This window comes from Acipenser ruthenus, chromosome 2, assembly GCF_902713425.1.
Source record: "Acipenser ruthenus chromosome 2, fAciRut3.2 maternal haplotype, whole genome shotgun sequence".
In the NCBI taxonomy this organism is placed as follows: Eukaryota; Metazoa; Chordata; class Actinopteri; order Acipenseriformes; family Acipenseridae; genus Acipenser; species Acipenser ruthenus.
In genome coordinates this window covers 66,525,976-66,545,381 of record NC_081190.1, presented here as the reverse complement: position 1 = coordinate 66,545,381, position 19,406 = coordinate 66,525,976, and the positions used below count along the sequence as shown (strand labels likewise).

General features: G+C 39.7%; 1 protein-coding gene across 5 annotated transcripts in view; it reads left to right on the top strand.

Annotated features, from left to right (window-relative positions):
• Positions 1 to 19,406, top strand: part of inpp4b (inositol polyphosphate-4-phosphatase type II B) — a 211,291-nt gene that overhangs the window by 104,927 nt on the left and 86,958 nt on the right. For all 5 annotated transcript variants that reach the window (XM_058999293.1, XM_058999292.1, XM_034015249.3 and 2 more), the window contains 3 exons: positions 1,451 to 1,562; positions 6,797 to 6,869; positions 9,877 to 10,024. In XM_058999293.1, the coding sequence (XP_058855276.1) occupies positions 1,451 to 1,562; positions 6,797 to 6,869; positions 9,877 to 10,024 (333 nt within the window). The remainder of the gene's footprint in view (positions 1 to 1,450; positions 1,563 to 6,796; positions 6,870 to 9,876; positions 10,025 to 19,406) is intronic.

Below are 19,406 nucleotides of genomic sequence, written 5' to 3'. Positions count from 1 at the left end.
CTATTATAAGAACCTTGACTTGCATAAAGAAGGAAAAACACTGAATGAAATAGCTCGCTCAAATCAGATCAACAGTACGAAGGTCACTCTTGAAATCAGGACTTAAAGGATGTGTTGCAGTAAGAATATCTCTGTTAAGAAAAGGGAACAAGACAGGCTAAAATATACATAAGAACACAGAAATTGGACTATGGAACAATGTTCAACGGTGCTTTGGACTGTTGATGGATGGACAAAGACATCTGTGCCTTCTGCCAGTTCTATTGTCAATTCAACCCTTATCTTCTTTCTATGCTTTAAGGATATTATCTTCAAGCATTGCTCATCCTTGTTAGACAGCTTTTTGGGTCTTCCAGTCCTGGGTTTGTCAATTACAGATTATGTTTCTCTGTACTTGGTGATTATGCTTGGATACCACACCTTGAAAATCGAGTGATGCGAGCTATTTCACTCAGTGTTTTTCCTTCTTTATGCAAATCAAGGTTGTTATAATAGTAGAAAACACAAGCGGAGGCTTTGAGTAGAAAAATGTCTAAGACTTTTGCACAGCAGTGTGTAATATATATATATATATATATATATATATATATATATATATATATATATATATATAATTTATTTTTCATTAATATCCTCTGCAGTGGACATTGCCAGTCAATAAATGACCTTTGCTTTCATTAAGTGCCCTTGCCATCTGCTCATGGTACCTAACAGTTGCTGTAGTCAATTCTCTAGCTGGTATAGGCTCCTGTGTCAGAAATTAATGATTAAGTAAAAGTGCTCAGATGTTCAATCTTATAAAAGCATGCTTGCTAGTAGAAAGTGACTAATGCACTGAAAGTATTCCTCCAGATTAATATCGGATGCAGCAAGGAAACCGTTTCCCAGCCCACTTTGAAAAACAGGATGGCAGTAATTTGAGAACAGTATTGGTCATAAAAAAAAAAAACTCGTCTTCACCCTGTTGAAGGATGACATCGTTGTCATTTGCACAGGGAGGTTACCAAACTGACTTCCCATCCCTTTGCCTGAGGGGCGGTTCGAAAGCAGCTGCATCTTTATGGAAATAAAAAGGAAAAAATACTCTGCATCCTTATAAGCAACCAGCCCTTTGCTTTCAATTTTTTTTCATATCCACCAGCATTAGCATCTTCAGCCAACGCAGCACACACTTGTCGTCTAATTATTAAGTCCAAGTGGGAGAGTGCGGTTTCGAAAACATCAATCACAATTACTGGAAGTGTTTACTGGATGCAGAAGGGTAATTCTTCTTCATTTAAAAAGACGGATACAACTACATAATTATAATCGCCATGCAATCTCCCTGCTGAAAGAAAAAAAAAAAAATCATTAAAATGAATATAAAGAATGTAATTTGTGTTTGGTCCTGACATGTCAATTATATGAATCCATAATTCCCCTTTTCCCTCTGCCTTTTTATTTCCTGCAGAACATCAGATGGTACCAACGCAGTGGGCAGCATAGTGGTCAGCCAATTGAAGATGGGGGAGATAGAGGATGGAGAAGTGGACCAAATTGCAACAGATGCGCAGGGACAAAAGGTAAAATCTTAGCCACTCTGCTGCACAAATTAAATTACTAATGATTGGCTCTTCCAGATGCTTGAATTACTGTTAATACTTTGGGGCTTAAGATGTCATTAGCCAAGTGACTGAGTGAGATTCAACCGCAGACAGCCTTAAACAGAGCGTGTGTGTGTGTGAGTGAGGCAGTGTTGTCCCTTTTACAGCACAATTTAAATCACAGAATAACAGAATAGGGATTGAAAACTAAATGCCCTCTTAAACACAATTAGAAAGGACATATTTTCCAAGCTGCATCTCATCTTGTTACACTTCAGCTGTGAGAGGGTCAGATTTCCTCAATATGGGTTGCCTCCTTACATCTTCAAAAGTTGTATGTACTTTTGTTTTTTATCATCAAACTAGATTTAGGTCATGTGCGGAAGTGTATTGTTTATACAGTATGTTTTAAGCTTAATTATGGAAGAGGTTCATGCAAGGTTATATTTATTTTTTTAAACATGTGAAGTCTTTAATTTACTTAAGGACACTGTATACTTTGAAAGCTATCTCCAGTACATTATTGAGTGTTTACTATGTATTTATTATATATTACTGAACCTGTGCCCAGCCCCAAAACAGCAGTGCCTTGCAGTCCTGCATGTCAACATAAATGTACTTAAGTAATGCTGATAACTTGTGCGTCCTGTCATGTGCCTTGTTTGGATGATTAACTCAATAGTACAACAGCCTGCAGCTTGTGCAGTTCTTTTTTCAGGTTCCCTTTCAAGTATGAAATGCAACCATTACCACATGGGTTTTTACCTCCTAAAGACCCGAAACCTGAATAAGATATATCAAAACTGCTCAACGAGCCTGTGGCGCAATTATGCCCCGCCCCTGAGGACATAAAAACACTGCAGTCACAGACCTCAGCGCCATTTTTTCTTTCAAGAACTGACCTGACAGGAGAGCTGTTTCTGATAAGTACTTGTTACTTTTTATGTGATCTATTTCACATTTATTTATGTGATATTAAAAATAATCGCAGTATTAATTTTACTAATTATGTGTATTTGTGCACTACAGCCTGTTGTTTGTTACGTCCCACTGCAGCCTTGCGCCCCGTGTGAAGCCAGCGACTTGAATCGCTCCTTACCAGGAATCAAACAACTTAAGTCAGCTGACTTTGCCATTTTGTGGACAGCTTTAGCATCACCATTACGAAGCCTGTTAGTTCATTCTGACAAGCAGGCTTCCCTCAGTCTCGTGCGAGTACTGACTGGTACGAGTGGTTTTGCCAGTGGCTTGTACAGATGGGCATCCCTGTACATTGCTACCCATGTTAACTGTGAACCAGAAGACCCATACTGTATGGTACCGAGGTCACCTGGTACTGTCCCGGTTCCGACCTGGTAACGTACAGTACTGACCCGGTTTCCACCTGGTCCTACACATCCCTGGTCCGGTACCAAGCTGGTCTTGTTCGGGTCTTGACCCGCCCAGTTGCTGGCAGCACACCTGCACATCAGTATACTGATGCTCTGCGCCAAGGGAGACAGGATGATGCACGCAGGAAAGTAGGTCTTCCTCATCTTCCTCTGCTTCTCCTTCTCCTCACCTGAGGAAGAAGAAGAAGAGTCGTCGTTCCAAGCGATTGGTTGACTCAAGAGCTGATGGAAATGCTCTGGACAGCTGTCTCCCACCAAAGAACGGTGCTCACAGAATTACTTTGTGAACGTTCGACATTGCCTGCCCTGCCTGTCCCCTTGGGGTCCCAGGGGGCTACGAGCGCAACAGGAGGACATGCTGTTCATCACCGCCTCTGATGACACGGGTGAACAGGAGCTGGCTTTCCTGTCTGAGGACGTGGAGTCAGACAGCACATCCCCTGTGGTTAAGCCCTCCCTGTTGATTTTCTTTTTGACATCCAGTCATCTTGGGACCATCCAGCTACAGATCCTACTGTTTCCCGGTCAATGGACACCCTATATAGGGTGAATTAGGCAGAGAAGCTGGGCCTGACTCAATTTACGCTGGTGTAGGCATCAATTGCCGCTTTGGTACAGGTACTTTGTGGCGGGTGTGGGGAATGTTGGGTTGGCAGGGAGGGGGTTAAAAAAGAGGAGGAGCGGCCGTCAACAGAGAGAAGCAAAGAAGTCGGTGCCATCTCCAGAGCTAAAAAGAGAGGGGTTGCTGTCCTGCATACCCAATGGGGAGGAGCCACCGTTCCCACAGTGCTCAGCGCTGCTACCCAGAACCTTGAGATGGGCATCTCTGCCGACTACGAAGAAGGGTGTGTTGATCGCCCTCCTCGACTACCTCGATGAATCATATGAAGAGCCAGCTCACACCTTTTCAGACAGCCTCCTATCTAGGAGGACTCCAGGTCCATGCTGTCCACTCTGTCGTACAACAGAGTGCAGCGACTAGCCGCCAGTTTAGAACTCTTTCAGCTCAACTAGAGTGCTCACTGTAGTGACGTTCCAGAGACTTCTGGGCTTGATGGCAGCAGCTTCCCAGACCCTTCCATTGGGTCTCCTGTGCATGCACCCTCTGCAGGCCTGGTTCAGCAGCAGGGTTTTTCAACTGTGGCTGCCTCTTGACAGTGTCTCATTACTGTATGAAGGCATTCTCTTGATGGAAGCAGTCTGCCCATCTATGCCTCGGCGTAGTGCTGGGCAGTGTCACCTAAAGGGAGGTTGTCACCATGGACGCGTCTAGTCTGGGCTGGGGCGCTATGTGGAATGGCAGGGGTGCGCAAGATGTGAGGTTAGAGCTGCAGGCAGTTTACCTGGCTTTGCAGAATTTTTTGCAGGAGGTTCAAGGGAGACATGTGCTTGTCTGTACAGACAAATGTGGTAAGGATGGCTGATGGGTGATGTCAGACCAGGAAGAGACAGGACACAGTACTGTGTAAAGTGCTGCTGCGCGGATTTATTATAAATCAAAAATGATTTAAATAAAACAAAACACTTTCCACAAAACAAAAGGCATGATTGGCAAAATAAACAGGTAAAATAAAGCAACAAGTAGCATGCTGATGTAAAGCCAGCATGCGTAGTAATTGTTATTTTAAATGTACCTTTCTAGATCTCTTTCTTTTTCGTTCCACCTCTGAACACCCCAACCTCGTTCAGCCAAAGCTGTGGGTTTTTATACATGTGACCGTCTCCAGATTAGTAATATATTAACCAATTTCCATCACGTGGCCCGCAAGCTTTTGCTCTGGGCACATTATTATTATTATTATTTATTTATTAGCAGATGCCCTTATCCGGGGCGACTTACAATTGTTACAAGATATCACATTATTTTTACATACAATTACATTATTTTTTACACATTATTTTTACAAGTACACTTGCTTTGGGGCTAAATCCCATGGTCAAGCCCTGTCTAAACAGAGTCTGTCCAAATAGATAGGAGACACAGTCAGGACTGCCTATGAGGTGGCCAAGTCGACCCTTATAACACAGGCAATAGAGGTGTGTTTCTCCCTTTTCAATCTCCCTTAGCTACTTGTTTCTGGGGTTCTGTATGGTAATGCACAAGCCAGCTTCTCGGCTTTGCCTTTTAGCATTCCAGCTGTTCTGCAATATTGCCCTTGCGACAGCTTTGCTACATTTACCCATGCGGTAATGGTTACATTTTGTACTTGAAATGAACGCTAGACCTATCAATTGTTTTCTTATTTCAGGTACCGTTCTCTGCTCCACCCCTATAGCATTTACTTCATCTGTAAATATATGCCACTTTTTTTTCTTGTCTTCGTTAGTTAAATTTCCAGACAACTTGCCAAATACAACAGATTTGTGTTGGCCAACCATATCTATAATTGTATTAATGTCTTCATTGGAAAAATTGGTTTTCCTTTGCACCGCTGCCATTGTGTAATTACCTAAAAGGTCTCTGGGCTTTAATGTGGATTACTGAGTTACTGATTTTTTTGAGCGCAGATCGCTAAAGATTGATCGTAAGCGATGGCACTTGCGAAGTGCTTTATGAAACGCACGCAGCAACGAACTCTGTGTCCTCACAACCTCATCGCAACCACTTTGCAATCGCAGGACTTTTATGAAATGGGCCCCTGGTTCCCTGTAATAGAAATGTAACGATTAACCTTCAAGGTCACTGCATCCATGATTGCAACAGGCTTGAAGGAAAAATGGCGTTGAGGTCTGTGACCGTAGTGTTTTATGTCCTCGGGGGCGGTCCATGACTGCGTCACAGGCTCGTCGAGCAGCTTTGATATATCTTATTCAGGTTTCGGATCTTTAGGAGGTAAATGCCGATGCGGTAATGGTTACATCTCTATTTCAGGGAACCAGATAATAACCTAACGTTTTGTTGCATTCTCTCTAAATTCCTTGTTCTAGAAGCAGTTCTAGTGAGTAGTTGTGATGTATGTGTTAAGTTTTACATAATTGATATGTTTGTTTGAAACATGCAAAAATATATGATGGATATACTGTAATAAGACCAATCGGTTTGTGAGAATAGAAATTCCTACACTACTTCACTTGGCATATGCATATCTTCTCATGCATGAATGACCTTCAACTGACAGATGCTCTGTGACAGGCACATACCACTTTTAAAAGTAGGGTTGTCAGTGAAAATAGTTAACAAATTTGTTGTGCTGTTTCTTTTTTATTATGCTGAAAGAATATCTTGTTGATTATAAGTTGGGTGACAGATTATTTCCCATCTGAAGTGCTCATTAAAAAAAGAGATTCTGATACCACTGAAAATGGTGTACTACATACAATTGCTATGGTGTGGCATGTGGTGGCTGTTTTATAATATTCACAACTTTTCTTGACATGATGTACAATGTGATTTATAAAGTTGGCTATGTTGCAAAACTGCAAAAGAAAACATTCCAAACTGATTTTAAGGATTACATCCTCCCAAGAGATATTGTTTGTGGGAATGCAGCATCCTTTTTCTAGACAAATGGCGCCCATAGTGAGTGGTTTATGCAGCTACAGTGCCTTTCTGATCCATGCTGATTTTCCAAGTGTCCTGTAATTTGGTTTATCCACCTGCAAAGTCTAATTTCTGTGACTGTTAATATAATTCATGGTAATATAAAACTTACTCAGAATTCACAATGGGATGGTGTAGCACTCAATATTAGAGCAGCCAGAAAGCTCACTTGTCTTAGTGGATATGAGCTTGTGTCGTACAGCAGCCTATACATTGTGCTATACAGTATTACGGAGGGATGTTTAGTGTGAGACCTGATGATTTTTTTTTTTTTTTTTTAGTGCTCCTTAATTTGTGAGTCTGCATCACACAGAACCACAAATGACAAAGACAACAGCCATTTGATGAATGCAGGTAGGTTGGTTTGACTTGATTTTTACATGTGTTGAGTGCCTGATTTAATATCTTGACATCAAGTCCTCCATGTAATGTTCATATTTTGTAATTGTTGGAGTGTACAGGTCAATGTAAAAGCTAACATTCTTAGTTATTAAAACAACACACTTCAAGGGAAATGTGTATTTACATTTTAATATAGTACAGTAATATAGTTTCATATGAGGATTTGTTGTTTTTAGCTTGAATTGGAGTCATCACTATTTGAAAATGTCCTTTTTCAAAGGCTGATTGGAGATTTCCATTTATTTTTTATCGCTGTGCACTGTAAGTGCAAGGACACCCTCTGAGCAGGACTTAATGCACATACTTATAGGGACAACAAACAGTACATTGTTTGAAACATCTGATGATTGCCAGTTTTTAAGCTTTCAAACTCTGTATGTTGTCTCTATTAGTACCTGAGATGCATTAAAATTAAAAAATATGGCTGTTTTGCAGGGCTTTCTGCTCGCCTATTGTATTGTATGAGTCCTGTGGTTATTTGACTCCAATGATTCTTACAGCACACCAATTAGATCTTCAAGCTGCCTTTGGATCTGCCTTCCTAATCGCTGTGTCTCCTTCAAGTCACATGCTGATTCCTGCAATTGTTAAGAAAAGGAAATCAAAGTCATGTCTTGAAGCAAGAACAACAGTTCCTCATAATCAAATGAGACAGTATTACTTATAAAATCCCTTGAGGTTTGTTTTTTTTCATTATCATGAATTCAAAGTAAGAACATTCATCTTTTAGCTTTATGTCCTGGTGCATGACTGGCAGTTTTGGGAGGGAGTTAAATGACTTACAATAGAGATAAGGGGAAATTATGAGAATTAAATTTGAATGTGTTCAGTTCAGCAAATGAAGAGTTCCATTATTAATTTAAAATTAAAGGCTTAGCCTTGTTATGTTTGCAGAGTTTCTCAAAGTGGAATTCCCCCATGCAGAAACTCACAGCAAAGGCATCAACAACATCCAGGTAGACTGTTAAATCATGTTTAGTGTGCGAGCTACAGCAGTGATGGTCTGAGACCAAAGAAATCAGGTGATGGTGAGAGGAAAGGATTGTGGCTTCAACAGTTTGTCAGCTCTCGGACAAGATACACTAAAAGTAAGGGCTAAATATGTTCAAAGTCTGATGTGAAAGCATGCTTCACACATCTTATTAACAGTCATTCTAACATTAAAATTGTACCTGGGTAATTTAATGTAATGTCTCTGTGGCTTCAATAGCTTTCATAGCATTTGCCCTTCATTTCCAAAGGTTGTATAAGTTACTTAACAGCATCTGTCCAGACAGAGCCTGTGAGGCTGTTACAGTTTTTGCAGTTAAAGACCATTTTTAGCTTAAAAACAAAACCCAGTACCACTCTAAATGATAGCAAATGTCATAAAATAAGTGAAATGAACAAAGGGGTTTCAGGTGACATTTGAAGTGATTTAGTCTTTAAGAGATTTCAAAGTTTGCTTGAAAGAAGTTTTTAAAAATGCTTTTAGTATCTTCAGACTTTGCAAAAAAACAAAAAACAAAAAAAAAACACTTGTCAAACTGCTTCATGCCTGACATCTCTTTTTCTTTTTCAACCACTGTGAACTTGGTTGAAAACAAAGATTGGTTATACTGTGTTACATACAGTGTGTAGAGAAAGTAATTTGACTAATCATTCTTCATCCCCGCTTGATTGAAGTAGTAAAAAGATGTGTGGTCACTGGCTGGTGGCTGCCAGGAGCTATTTATAAGCTTTAATGTTCCATAACTTCCCCTGCAATTTATTTTGAGTTGAACAGTCACTCCTTGTTCTAATTAAAGCCGAACGTAGGTGATTTGTTTTTCTGTGTCTTTGATATTAAACCTTTAGATAAATTAGGTTAATCTTTAAGCTTGGTTATTTGGTTCTGTGATTATTAGGTACTGTATGGACTGTGCAAGGGTGGAAATAAAACTCACATTTCATAGCCGTTGGATCCATTCTTGGTTTTACTATTAGTTTAATAAGACACATCTGAGCTTGTTACCTTTATACTGGGGCTAATCAAGCTCACAGGAAGACCTGGAATGGGTGAAACTGCTATGCAATAGGAGTCCCTGCTGTGTTGACTCATTTAATACAGTACTTGGGCATTTAGTATGGACTGATCAAAGCTTTGGTATCTGGTGTCAGTCTGTTCTTTTTAATCCTAGCCTCACATGTTTTCAGCACTATTGAGAGATTCTTGACTTCTTATTAAAAGGTGTCTAAGGCTGGTTTGATACTTCAGCTGAAGTGATTACATCTTCACTTGATTAAATTTGTTTAGTGTTAGTTTTTCATCTGTGTTGTTCAGGTCTTTAGTTTTAAGTTGTGATTTTCCACTAAATGTGATTCTAGAACAGATCCAGATTTACACATGGGCAAGGACAAATTACTGTGTGTACAGTAAATGTAGAAAAAAAATAATGAAGAAGTCCTCAAATATGTTTGTGGCAGGGTGAAAGCCCTGCCGATGCACAGCTCTGTGTGTGTGTGGGGGGTAATATTGGGTTGGCAGGAAGGGGTTAAATTCCTCCCTGCAGAAACACATCGGAATGTGGCTGGAGCCGTGAATTAAATAAGTGATGATTAATTAGGTTCCAGTCACAGGTGTATAAAAAGGGGAATCAAGGGTGTTAGTCGGCGCTGGTGGAAGTATGTGTTGCTGTGTTGCTTCTTGAGTTTCTATATAGACCGTTTCTTTTGGCCCTTGTGCCTTTTGTTTTGTTAATGTGTTTTGTTCGCTTACTGTCTTTGTTAATTAAACGTGCGCGATAGCGCTTCACTGCAGTTTTCTATGTTCTGAGTCTCTCTTCTTGCCCGTATTAGCCGTGACACTACCCTGTCACAATGTCTTACTATTTAGTTTTTAAAGTAAAAATAGTGTCTAGCCTCAGTTATTCTAGCATGGAGGTTCTGTGTAGTTTTATTTTTATTTATTTATTTATTTATTTTATTTTTTTTCTTCCAGTATTTAAAAACCCAGTCTGTAAAGTGTACAGATTTCAGACTGTAGACCGCAAGTGGATGTTCATTCGAGAACAGATGGCAGAATGCACTCTATCCTTTAACATCCCCAAGCAGCTGATGACACTTTACATACAAGAAGACATGAGGAGGTAAGCTACCATTAGAGCTGGCAGTGTTATTTAGTGGACATGAGGGGATATGATATTATGTAGAGTGCACTGCATTATTTCATGTCGGTTAAACAAAGCTAAAAAGGAGAGCTTTTAATTATATTGCTAGGGGCTTCAACAAAAATCTTAATTCCTCCATCAAGGTTTTTGTGTTTTAATATGGTCTTTGAAGAAAACCTTGGGTGAAATAAGACTTGCTGAATAAATCGTCCGTTGCAGTGGGTGGGATGATGGTAGTCAACAGGGTGGATGAAAGAAACTGTTTATATTAATATATGGAAGAGTTTATGCTTGAAATGAGCCATCGCAAAGAGCCCCAAGGGATTTAATAGAATCTCTTTATTTCGAGCTAGACTCCAAATACAAATCAAGAGCAACTAACACAAAAATAATTTTATTAATCTATGTAAGAAAGTCATATAGATACTTTTCAAGGCACGGTCTGATTGGGTACTTACATGTAGAGGTCAGTCAAGTCCAAAGAATAATGAGATTTATAGATACCACTGTAGTAGCCAATTCTTATGTTAAAGTAATATTTGGCTTTTTTGGCCATTCTGCTGTAAAAGTAAAATAAATCAAGTTGCATCAACTATCATGCCCCTTGTGAAGTGTGACCAGGATGGCGGAATGTGGTGTAAAAGAATGACCAGAACCAGGTTTTCCTTAACAAGCCCCAACTTTATTTCACGAACAAAAAACCCCAAAAAACCAGATGGGCACCAAACAGTTAAGGACAATAAACAAAATAAAGGGGAGCCGGGGTACACAGCAATGTGTAACCTGACAAAAATAACAAGAACGAGGGGTTGCAGTCCCAGACAAGGAGAAACAAAAATAAAAACAATCCGTCTCTTTGATCCGGGAAGGGAAAACAACGGGGTAATAAATCCAGCACTTCCGGGTTCTCGCTCCTCCGGCGTATTCCCGGAGCGTCCCGTTAGTGCTCTAGAAAATACACAAAAGACACAGGGGGTTAGCAGATATGCACGACCACAACAACCCGCTTCCTTGTTCCCTGTCTCCCTCTTTAATTCCCTGCTCGTTTCTCTGTTTTTCTCTCTTCTGTTCACTCTCTCTTTGTCACAGAAGTCACTGAGATCCTTCTGCTTGATTGTTGCTGAATAGTTGCACATAACTCTCACACAGCTTATTCAGGTCTGGCAGCCAGGATCCCATGTCACTTCACATGAGCACATACATTAGCACACATTGCAGACAAGTGGATTCTCTCATTTGACTTGCTTTCCCTAATGTTTTGGCTTGTCAGTGTATGTTTACAGGTTTGAATTCCAGCAGGGGCTTTACTGAGATTAACCCCTGGCTTTCTGCAGTATGTATGGGGAGACAGATGAACTAAAAGAGCAGCCGTCTTTCCGAAAAGACGTTCCTTGATCTTGTCTGATCTTCGCTGGCTTCCCATTAAACAGAGAAATTATATGAAAAGGTTGCTTTTGGTTTGTTTGACAGACAAAGATACTTTGTATCTGTCAGAGCTGATTACTTCTCACCAGGAACTTCATCCTCTGCAGTTCCCTGCTGATCAGCTGCTGGCAGAACCCAGGGTGTGGCGGGCATCGGTTGGTGACAGGGTGGCCTTTGCACGTTTGTGCAATTCCCTGCTATCTCGGATTCACTCGCTCAGAGAAATAGTACCGTGCACCAAGACAGCTAAAAAGTATTCTGTATGAAATAGATATTACACTCAATCAAGTAATTCATTTTTTAATAGGAGGCTGTGTGGTCCAGTGGTTAAAGAAACGGGCATGTAACCCAGAGGTCCCCGGTTCAAATCCCACCTCAGCCACTGACTCATTGTGTGACCCCGAGCAAGTCATTTAACCTCCTTGTGCTCCGTCTTTCGGGTGAGACGTAGTTGTAAGTGACTCTGCAGCTGATGCATAGTTCACACACCCTAGTCTCTGTAAGTCGCCTTGGATAAAGGCGTCTGCTAAATAAACAAATAACACTGTGTAACAAATTTTTTATTTTTTTTGGTTCCTGGGTAGTAAGTGTTATTTCCTAATTGCTTATGCCTCAAAAGTATAGAAAATGGCTATTATTCCCCACAAACTTTGCTTTTGTGACCAGGACAGTGATATTTTGAAATTTACCTATTTTCCAGAACATTCCAGATAGATTCAGAGCTGAGTAAACTCGGAGTAACTTCTAGAACTTTCTAGAACTTTCCAGTAATATAAATAGTAGTATAAATACAGGGGCCTTAAGCCCGCCCGTTCAGTTTAGTTCCAACTGCCAAAGTGGATATATATCTGCATTTTTCTGAGATGGCATCAAGAGGCTGCAAGCATCCGGCAGACGCATTTTGAGACTTCAAAATGGTGGCATTCCTGATGGGTCTCCAAGGCGGTTTTACCAAGTTTCCCTGCTATCTTTGCCTGTGGGACAGCAGGGACACCAAGGCGCACTACCACAGCCGGGACTGGCCACAGCAGACCGAGTTCTCTGTGAACAACGTCAAGTGGAAGCCACTGGTGGACCCCCGGAAGGTGCTGATGCCACCACTGCACATCAAATTGGGCCTTATGAAACAATTTGTCAGAGCTCTAGATAAGGAGTCGGCAGCCTTCAAGTACCTTCAAGACGTCTGAGGCAAAGGTCAAAGTCGGTGTCTTCGTCGGACCACAGATAAAGAAGATCCTGGAGTGCAATGAATTCCCCAAGAAGCTCACTAGTAAGGAGAAAGCGGCTTGGAACAGCTTTGTCGCAGTGGTTCGGGGCTTCCTGGGAAATCACAAGGCCGAAAACTATGTGGAGCTGGTTGAGACTCTGGTGAAGAACTACGGCACAATGGGCTGTAGGATGTCCCTCAAAGTCCATATCCTTGATGCTCATCTTGATAAATTCAAGGAGAACATGGGAGCGTTTCCACCAGGATATACTGGACTTTGAACGCCGCTACCAAGGACAGTATAACGAGAACATGATGGGAGACTACATTTGGGGGCTGATTTGTGAAAGTGATTTACAATATAATTGTAAATCTCGAAAAACTACTCACTTCAAAATCTTTTGTAGTCATTTTTGTATTACTTTAGTATAAATACATGTTAATTTGGATTCGTATGTTGTTTTTTTTCTGACTTTATGTGAACGAAAAGACACAAATTCGCCTGTTTTCTCATTGGAAATAGGTAAATTTCAAAATATCACTGTCCTGGTCACAAAAGCAAAGTTTGTGGGGAATAATAGCCATTTTCTATACTTTTGAGGCATAAGCAATTAGGAAATAACACTTACTACCCAGGAACAAAAATTGTGTTACATAGTGTCATAATAATAATAATTGCGTTAAAAAAAAAGGAAATGTTCATGAGAAAATCATTATCATCAACCAATCATAATAACCAAAACACAAAGGTTGAAAAAGCAGAAAAATAAGATAGAAAATGTGAGTCATTAGAATAAGAAGATACTAGACATTTAAAACGTGTCAAGCAGCGTTTAAAGACTGTGTGGATGTTTTGTTTTCTAATTTGAGAATGTGTAAGACTCCTGATTCACCAAATGTGTGAGGTATCCTGCTTTCACCAAAACAGAATCAGTCTAGCCAACAGGGCTTTCTAAGGCAGGATATCTGACTGTAGCCTGGACAGTGGTACTGCAGCTATAGAATCTGAGAAAATACAAAGCACAGGTGCTTCAAAGCAATGTTTGCCATGAAAAGTTCACAAACCTCAGCATTTTAAGTTCAAACCATGTCCTAAAATATGACATCGAACAAATTTAAACTCTGATCAGGTCCTAAAATGCGTACTCATCTTGTCCACTACAGTGGTGTATATGTGGGTAAAGCTTACGCCAACAGCACAGTTCCTGTTAAATTCACACCTTGATTTCATATCCAGGTTATATACAATTACTGCTCACTTTCAGTGGCTCATTCTTACTGTAGCTGTATGTGGTTTACAGTTTTCTCAGTCCTCTAGTTATTTTGATAAGCATCATGACAGACCCTCTATGTGCACACTTGGTGTGAGAGTCTAGGACATTGAGCCGACCGTGTAACTAATCGCTCTTGTTAATTACTGATTGTGCCTTTAAGCCTGTGCGTTGTGCCGTAGCACAAGTTCTGTAGTGTAATTAATTGAGGCTTGTCTTCTCCGTTCGGTTTTGATGTTGACACTGTTGTTTTTCTTTAATTTCTTCAGGTGGGGGTGTACCATAATTGCTAGATAGCTTTTCGAAAGAAAAAGGTTTAAATTGGTGTTAGCATTTATTTGGTGTTCAATTTGAGGGTGTTTCATAGGGAGGTTATATTAATTATGAAGTTATAACTCCTAAAATAGACTATTAAAAATAAGACTGAGACACATAGCGCTTCCTTTGTTCAAGGAAGCCATTTTTAAATAATGTACTAGGTGCTGAAATCAGTTTTTGAATACATAAACATACATCAGCAGAATTTCAAAGGCCTGCAACGTTGCAGGAATCCCATCTCTTTAAATCATTACACACTATTAGCAACTAAATCTAAAATTCTGAATTAGTTTAATCTGTAAATGGGGATATTTACTGTATTCTTTTGAGATTTGTGTACAATGAGGCTCAAGCTTTTATTTAATCAAATAAACAGATGATTACACATTATAGCCTACACTTGGTGCAAACAGCAGCAGCATATGTCCTGATAAAATTCTCACTGTGGTGTCAGCTTGTCAAGACTTGCCTTACACATCACTGTGAATTATAACTAGAACTTCAGATGACCAAAGCATTTGAACTTTAAAAGATAACACAATTATACATATCAGATCAGACCTGTTATTTTTTTAACTTATACTTTAGTACCTAAGGTCAAATTTGTCTTTGGCAGATATTTGTTCTAGTATTATATTCTCAGATAATTGGAATAGTTTACCAGTAATCACTTGGATTATCCATATTGAAGTCCTGTAATTGTGTAATTTATTTGACCATTTGAATATTGTCTCTGTTAGTGTATAGTTACTTATGTCAGAGCTAAAATATGCAAGCTGTGGTCACCAGGGGTGCTAAAGAAAGACAGATGTACAGCTATGCCCAAACGTTTTGCTTCACCCTATAGAAGTAACACATTTTGTTTCATAAAGTCGAATGAAACCTGCTGAATAATGTTACATAAACATATTGAATTACATACCACATTGTAGTTTTCCATTAGTTAATGAAAAACGGACAAATTAAAAAATGTGACATTTCGAATTCTAACATGAAGTACTTTACTACTATTTGGCTTCCAGTAGACTTTTTGCGATATCATTTTGTAGCTTCTTTGATTTCCATGATATTAAATAAAATATCTAAATTTATGTTATCATTATCATTATTTCGTTTTTTTTGATTGTCTCAATCCTAAAATTCTAGTTGATGCAAAACTTTTGGCCATAGCTGTATGTTATTTTGCAACTGTATGATTATGCTTTCTGGTACCAAAAAGGCAACCACTGTATGTGCTTGTAGAGGCTCTCAGGCCTTTTGTCTTCCCAAATGAGACAGTGTATCAGTCTGCAGCAAATATACAGGGAACTGCAATCTAGAATTGATTAAACAGGGAAGTCAAACTTCTCTCGGTAGAATGTTCTAATATTGAAGACAAAACCTTGTAAAAATTATACTTTAATTACTTTTTGTCCTTTTTTTGTTTTGTTTTGTTTACCTCCCCTGTCATTTAACATTACCTTCAGTCAGCAAGTCTGAACTGCAGATCTGCCTTTGATGCTGCTGATGATTTCTGCCCTCCTGGGGAATGGAATGGGAATGTAAATCCAGTAGCCTCCTTTGCCCTGCTGCTCCTCAAAACTCTCCTTCTGACCCCTTCACGTCTCATTGTCATCTCTGTTAGGGTTCGTTGCCCACAGGCTGACAGCCACCACACATAGGCTGCTTGTTTTTTAAAATGTTAGACAGCAACCGCATTCTTAAACAACCAGAATGCAAGCAGGCGACAGTAATGGTACAGAACAGCCCATTTTTTTTTTATCCCCATAACAAATGCACTGTTTAAGACCACAAACTTATTTTAGTGAAACTGGATTCAAACCAAGGCCTTCAGACACTCTTAACAGCTGGTGAGTTTGTCTGCTGCGCATCTAGTCTGTAGTTTCATTTATTTTTCTAGTTTTTAATATCTGGAAATAATACTTGTATGTCAAGGGAGCTTAGCCTGGTTTGATGTATTATTTAATAAATATAAATCTATCGAGGGGAGGCAAAAGCAGCAGTTGGGTATTTACAGTAGTATGAGCTACACATAGAATCTTATTAAGATACAAAATTTGCATAATTTGAGTGTAGTGAATTGAATTATAGCGCTTAAATCTTAAACGGCAGTCTGGCTGTAACCATGAGATTGACACTTAGGGGTGATGTAAGGATATGCGCAAAGTGATTTATGGGTGCAAAACCACCATAATGCTGCCATAAATTGTGTTTAGCAGGCATTAAGTCTGATTTTACCGGTCGCTAAAAATGCAGCGTATGTAAAGAATGGTGTTCACCTGGTGTTCTGCACCTGCTAGCACATTTGCACTGTGCGATCATTAATCCATTAAAATTATATTGAAATTCATTCAAATGAAGAAGAGAGCATGGAATTGGGTGGGATCTGGATACTAAGCAGGCACAAACATTATAATGTGATGTAAGGATTTTGCCTTGCACTTAGGAAATTGCTGACCCACAAAATCTTTACAGTCTTACAAGGTGCAAACCATTGTAGAAGCGAGTAACTAAGAACTGTTTAAGAGCACATACCTGTAGAGACCTGTCATTGGCTTCAGGATGACTGCTGTGATACACTTTCTGATGCGGTGACACTTGGCTCTTGTTGAAGAGAGGCAGGAACACGTTCAAAGGAGAAGGGCAAGACAAAGAATGGGCAGCAGTGTGGAGTAGTGGTTAGGGCTCTGGACTCTTGACCGGAGGGTCGTGGGTTCAATCCCAGGTGGGGGACACTGCTGCTGTACCCTTGAGCAAGGTACTTTACCTAGATTGCTCCAGTAAAAACCCAACTGTATAAATGGGTAATTGTATGTAAAAATAATGTGATATCTTGTAACAATTGTAAGTCGACCTGGCTAAGGGCGTCGGCTAAGAAATAAATAATAATAAAAAGAAGACCCTGCATATTCACTCCCAGGGTCATTTTGTGTGGGATGCCGGAGGATGCAGTGCTAAAGAGTTATCGTCTCACTCAGCAGGTCATCCTTGCTGATCTCAGTGTCAATCTAGGGACCGCTATCGCTGCACATGTGAAAGTGCTGTGTTCTCTGCACTACTTAGCCTCTGGTTCCTTTCAGACCCCAGTTAGAATGTCTGCAGGGATAGCCCAATCCACCTTTTCCAGAGTGCTAGGCAAATTTCTGGATGTCATGCTGAAAAGGGCAGGCCAATACTTATCATTTCCTAAGTATACTAGCATAACTGATGTTGGCTGAGGCTTTTCCAAACGACTTTTTTTCATGCTGTGTGACCTCAGCTATAAGGACACAGCTCCTTCTCAGAAAACTTTTATTTTATTTTCCATGTGCCAAGAGGACTTTGCTGCCCTTCCTCTGACATTTTTTTGGTTTGTATTTTTGTGCTCCACAAATGTCATACAGCAACTACTGCTCTCTGTACTCCTAACTCTGCAAGTGCAGCCGCTAAATAGACCGATGCGCTCATTGAGACCCTCGTTATCATAATTCTGTATCATTATTTGTGCGTTTTGAGTAATTTGCATTGCTCTTAAGCTTGCATATGCCGCAGTGCAAAATAACTGCCAGGCCGCTAGGCAATTAGAATTTTGTATCCGCAATTATTTGCAGATACCATACTTACATCACTCCCTTAAAATGTAGAAAAAGTGATTTACAAAATCACTCAAGTAGCCTTTAAGTGTCAGATGTGTGCCTTAGTAAGTTATTAATGCAACTTGGGAATCATTTTACAGTTCTAAACAAACAGCAACATTAATTTATAAAGCAGCAAAATCTGAACGGAAAGAACGTCTCGAACAGGAGTTGTGTTTTAACTGTAAATTTAATGTAAACAAATGAGCTGTGCGTTCTGTAATAAATGATCATGTTGTTTATCACTGTGCTATTAAATAACACTCAGACAAAGGGGAAACTGATCGTTTGTCCAAACATTTCCTTTTGAACTCTAAGTGACTTGTTTAATTTCTGCTCAACAGTTTGCAATGCTTCAGCGTTGAGCAAAACAAGGGTAGCAGAACACATCCTGGCCTTGGGTTTTTGCTAGAAGTGTTAAAAAGCGCAAATCCCATATACTGTACAGCTTTTCAAGCCAAATTTCCATGAGACTTTTGTTAATGGTTCTGTATGTAAATTTTTAGACAATTAAGGTGACAGAACATCTTGCTAATGAGGTAAATTATTTATGTTCTTTTCTAAACTGCTGGAAATTAAACCCACCTGGCTGCCTTAGATAAGCTCCCATTACTGATGTAAATCCGGCTGTTGTAAACATTGCGCTGGATTTGAAAGCACAAGGATATCACCTTTTGTCATTCATAAAATACTTAATACAAATGTATTTAATGCAATTCAGTGCACCGTTAAAAAGAGAACGCAAGAAGGTAGTTTGTTGAAGTTGCTGATTCTGTGTGAAGTGGAGAAACTCATAACTGTGCAGCCTTGCCTGAGTTGAGTATATTTTACTCTGAAAGGAAGTGGTCATGTACTAGACAGGAAGAATCATCAGCCTTAGGATGCTGAGCTCTGCAATGTTGTGAAGCAGGGGACTGGTGGTGCATTAGCCGTTTGCTACTTCATTGAGATGATTAAGGATAAATTGGGGACGTTCTAAAACGGAAATAGTTGGCTGCAGTGCATTCACCATTATGGACAGCTCGAGACACATGCTAGTTGGCTTATGTAGATAATTTGCTATGCACTGCTTGCACTATTCCATGTAGGTGTTTTTTTTTGTTTGTTTGTTTTTTTCATTTTGAGCTGCAATTGCGAAACGTACAGGTGTATCTACAGTTAATACTTTCTAGTTGGCTTGAAGGTACTCCACTGCAGTAAACTTATACCCATTTACTTGCCAAATTCACACCAACTCAAGCAATAAAAAAGGTGCTAAACCCACCACTTCCCCTATTTATTAAGATGTATACGTTGTACTAAAATAAGACAGTGATTGAAGTGACTGATATAGTTTAGTTTAAATGTTTTGTATTAGAAAACTGAAGTCTTAGGTGTACATTTAAAGCTGCTACCTCTAATATACTCTACCATCCAACAAGTAGTGTTCTTTTTTTCCAGACTACACTAATGATTCCCTGCTGTTCAAGGCTTGAACAATTATTTTTCCCCATTGAAATCAACATGAAAAAGGCAAGCCCCTCTTT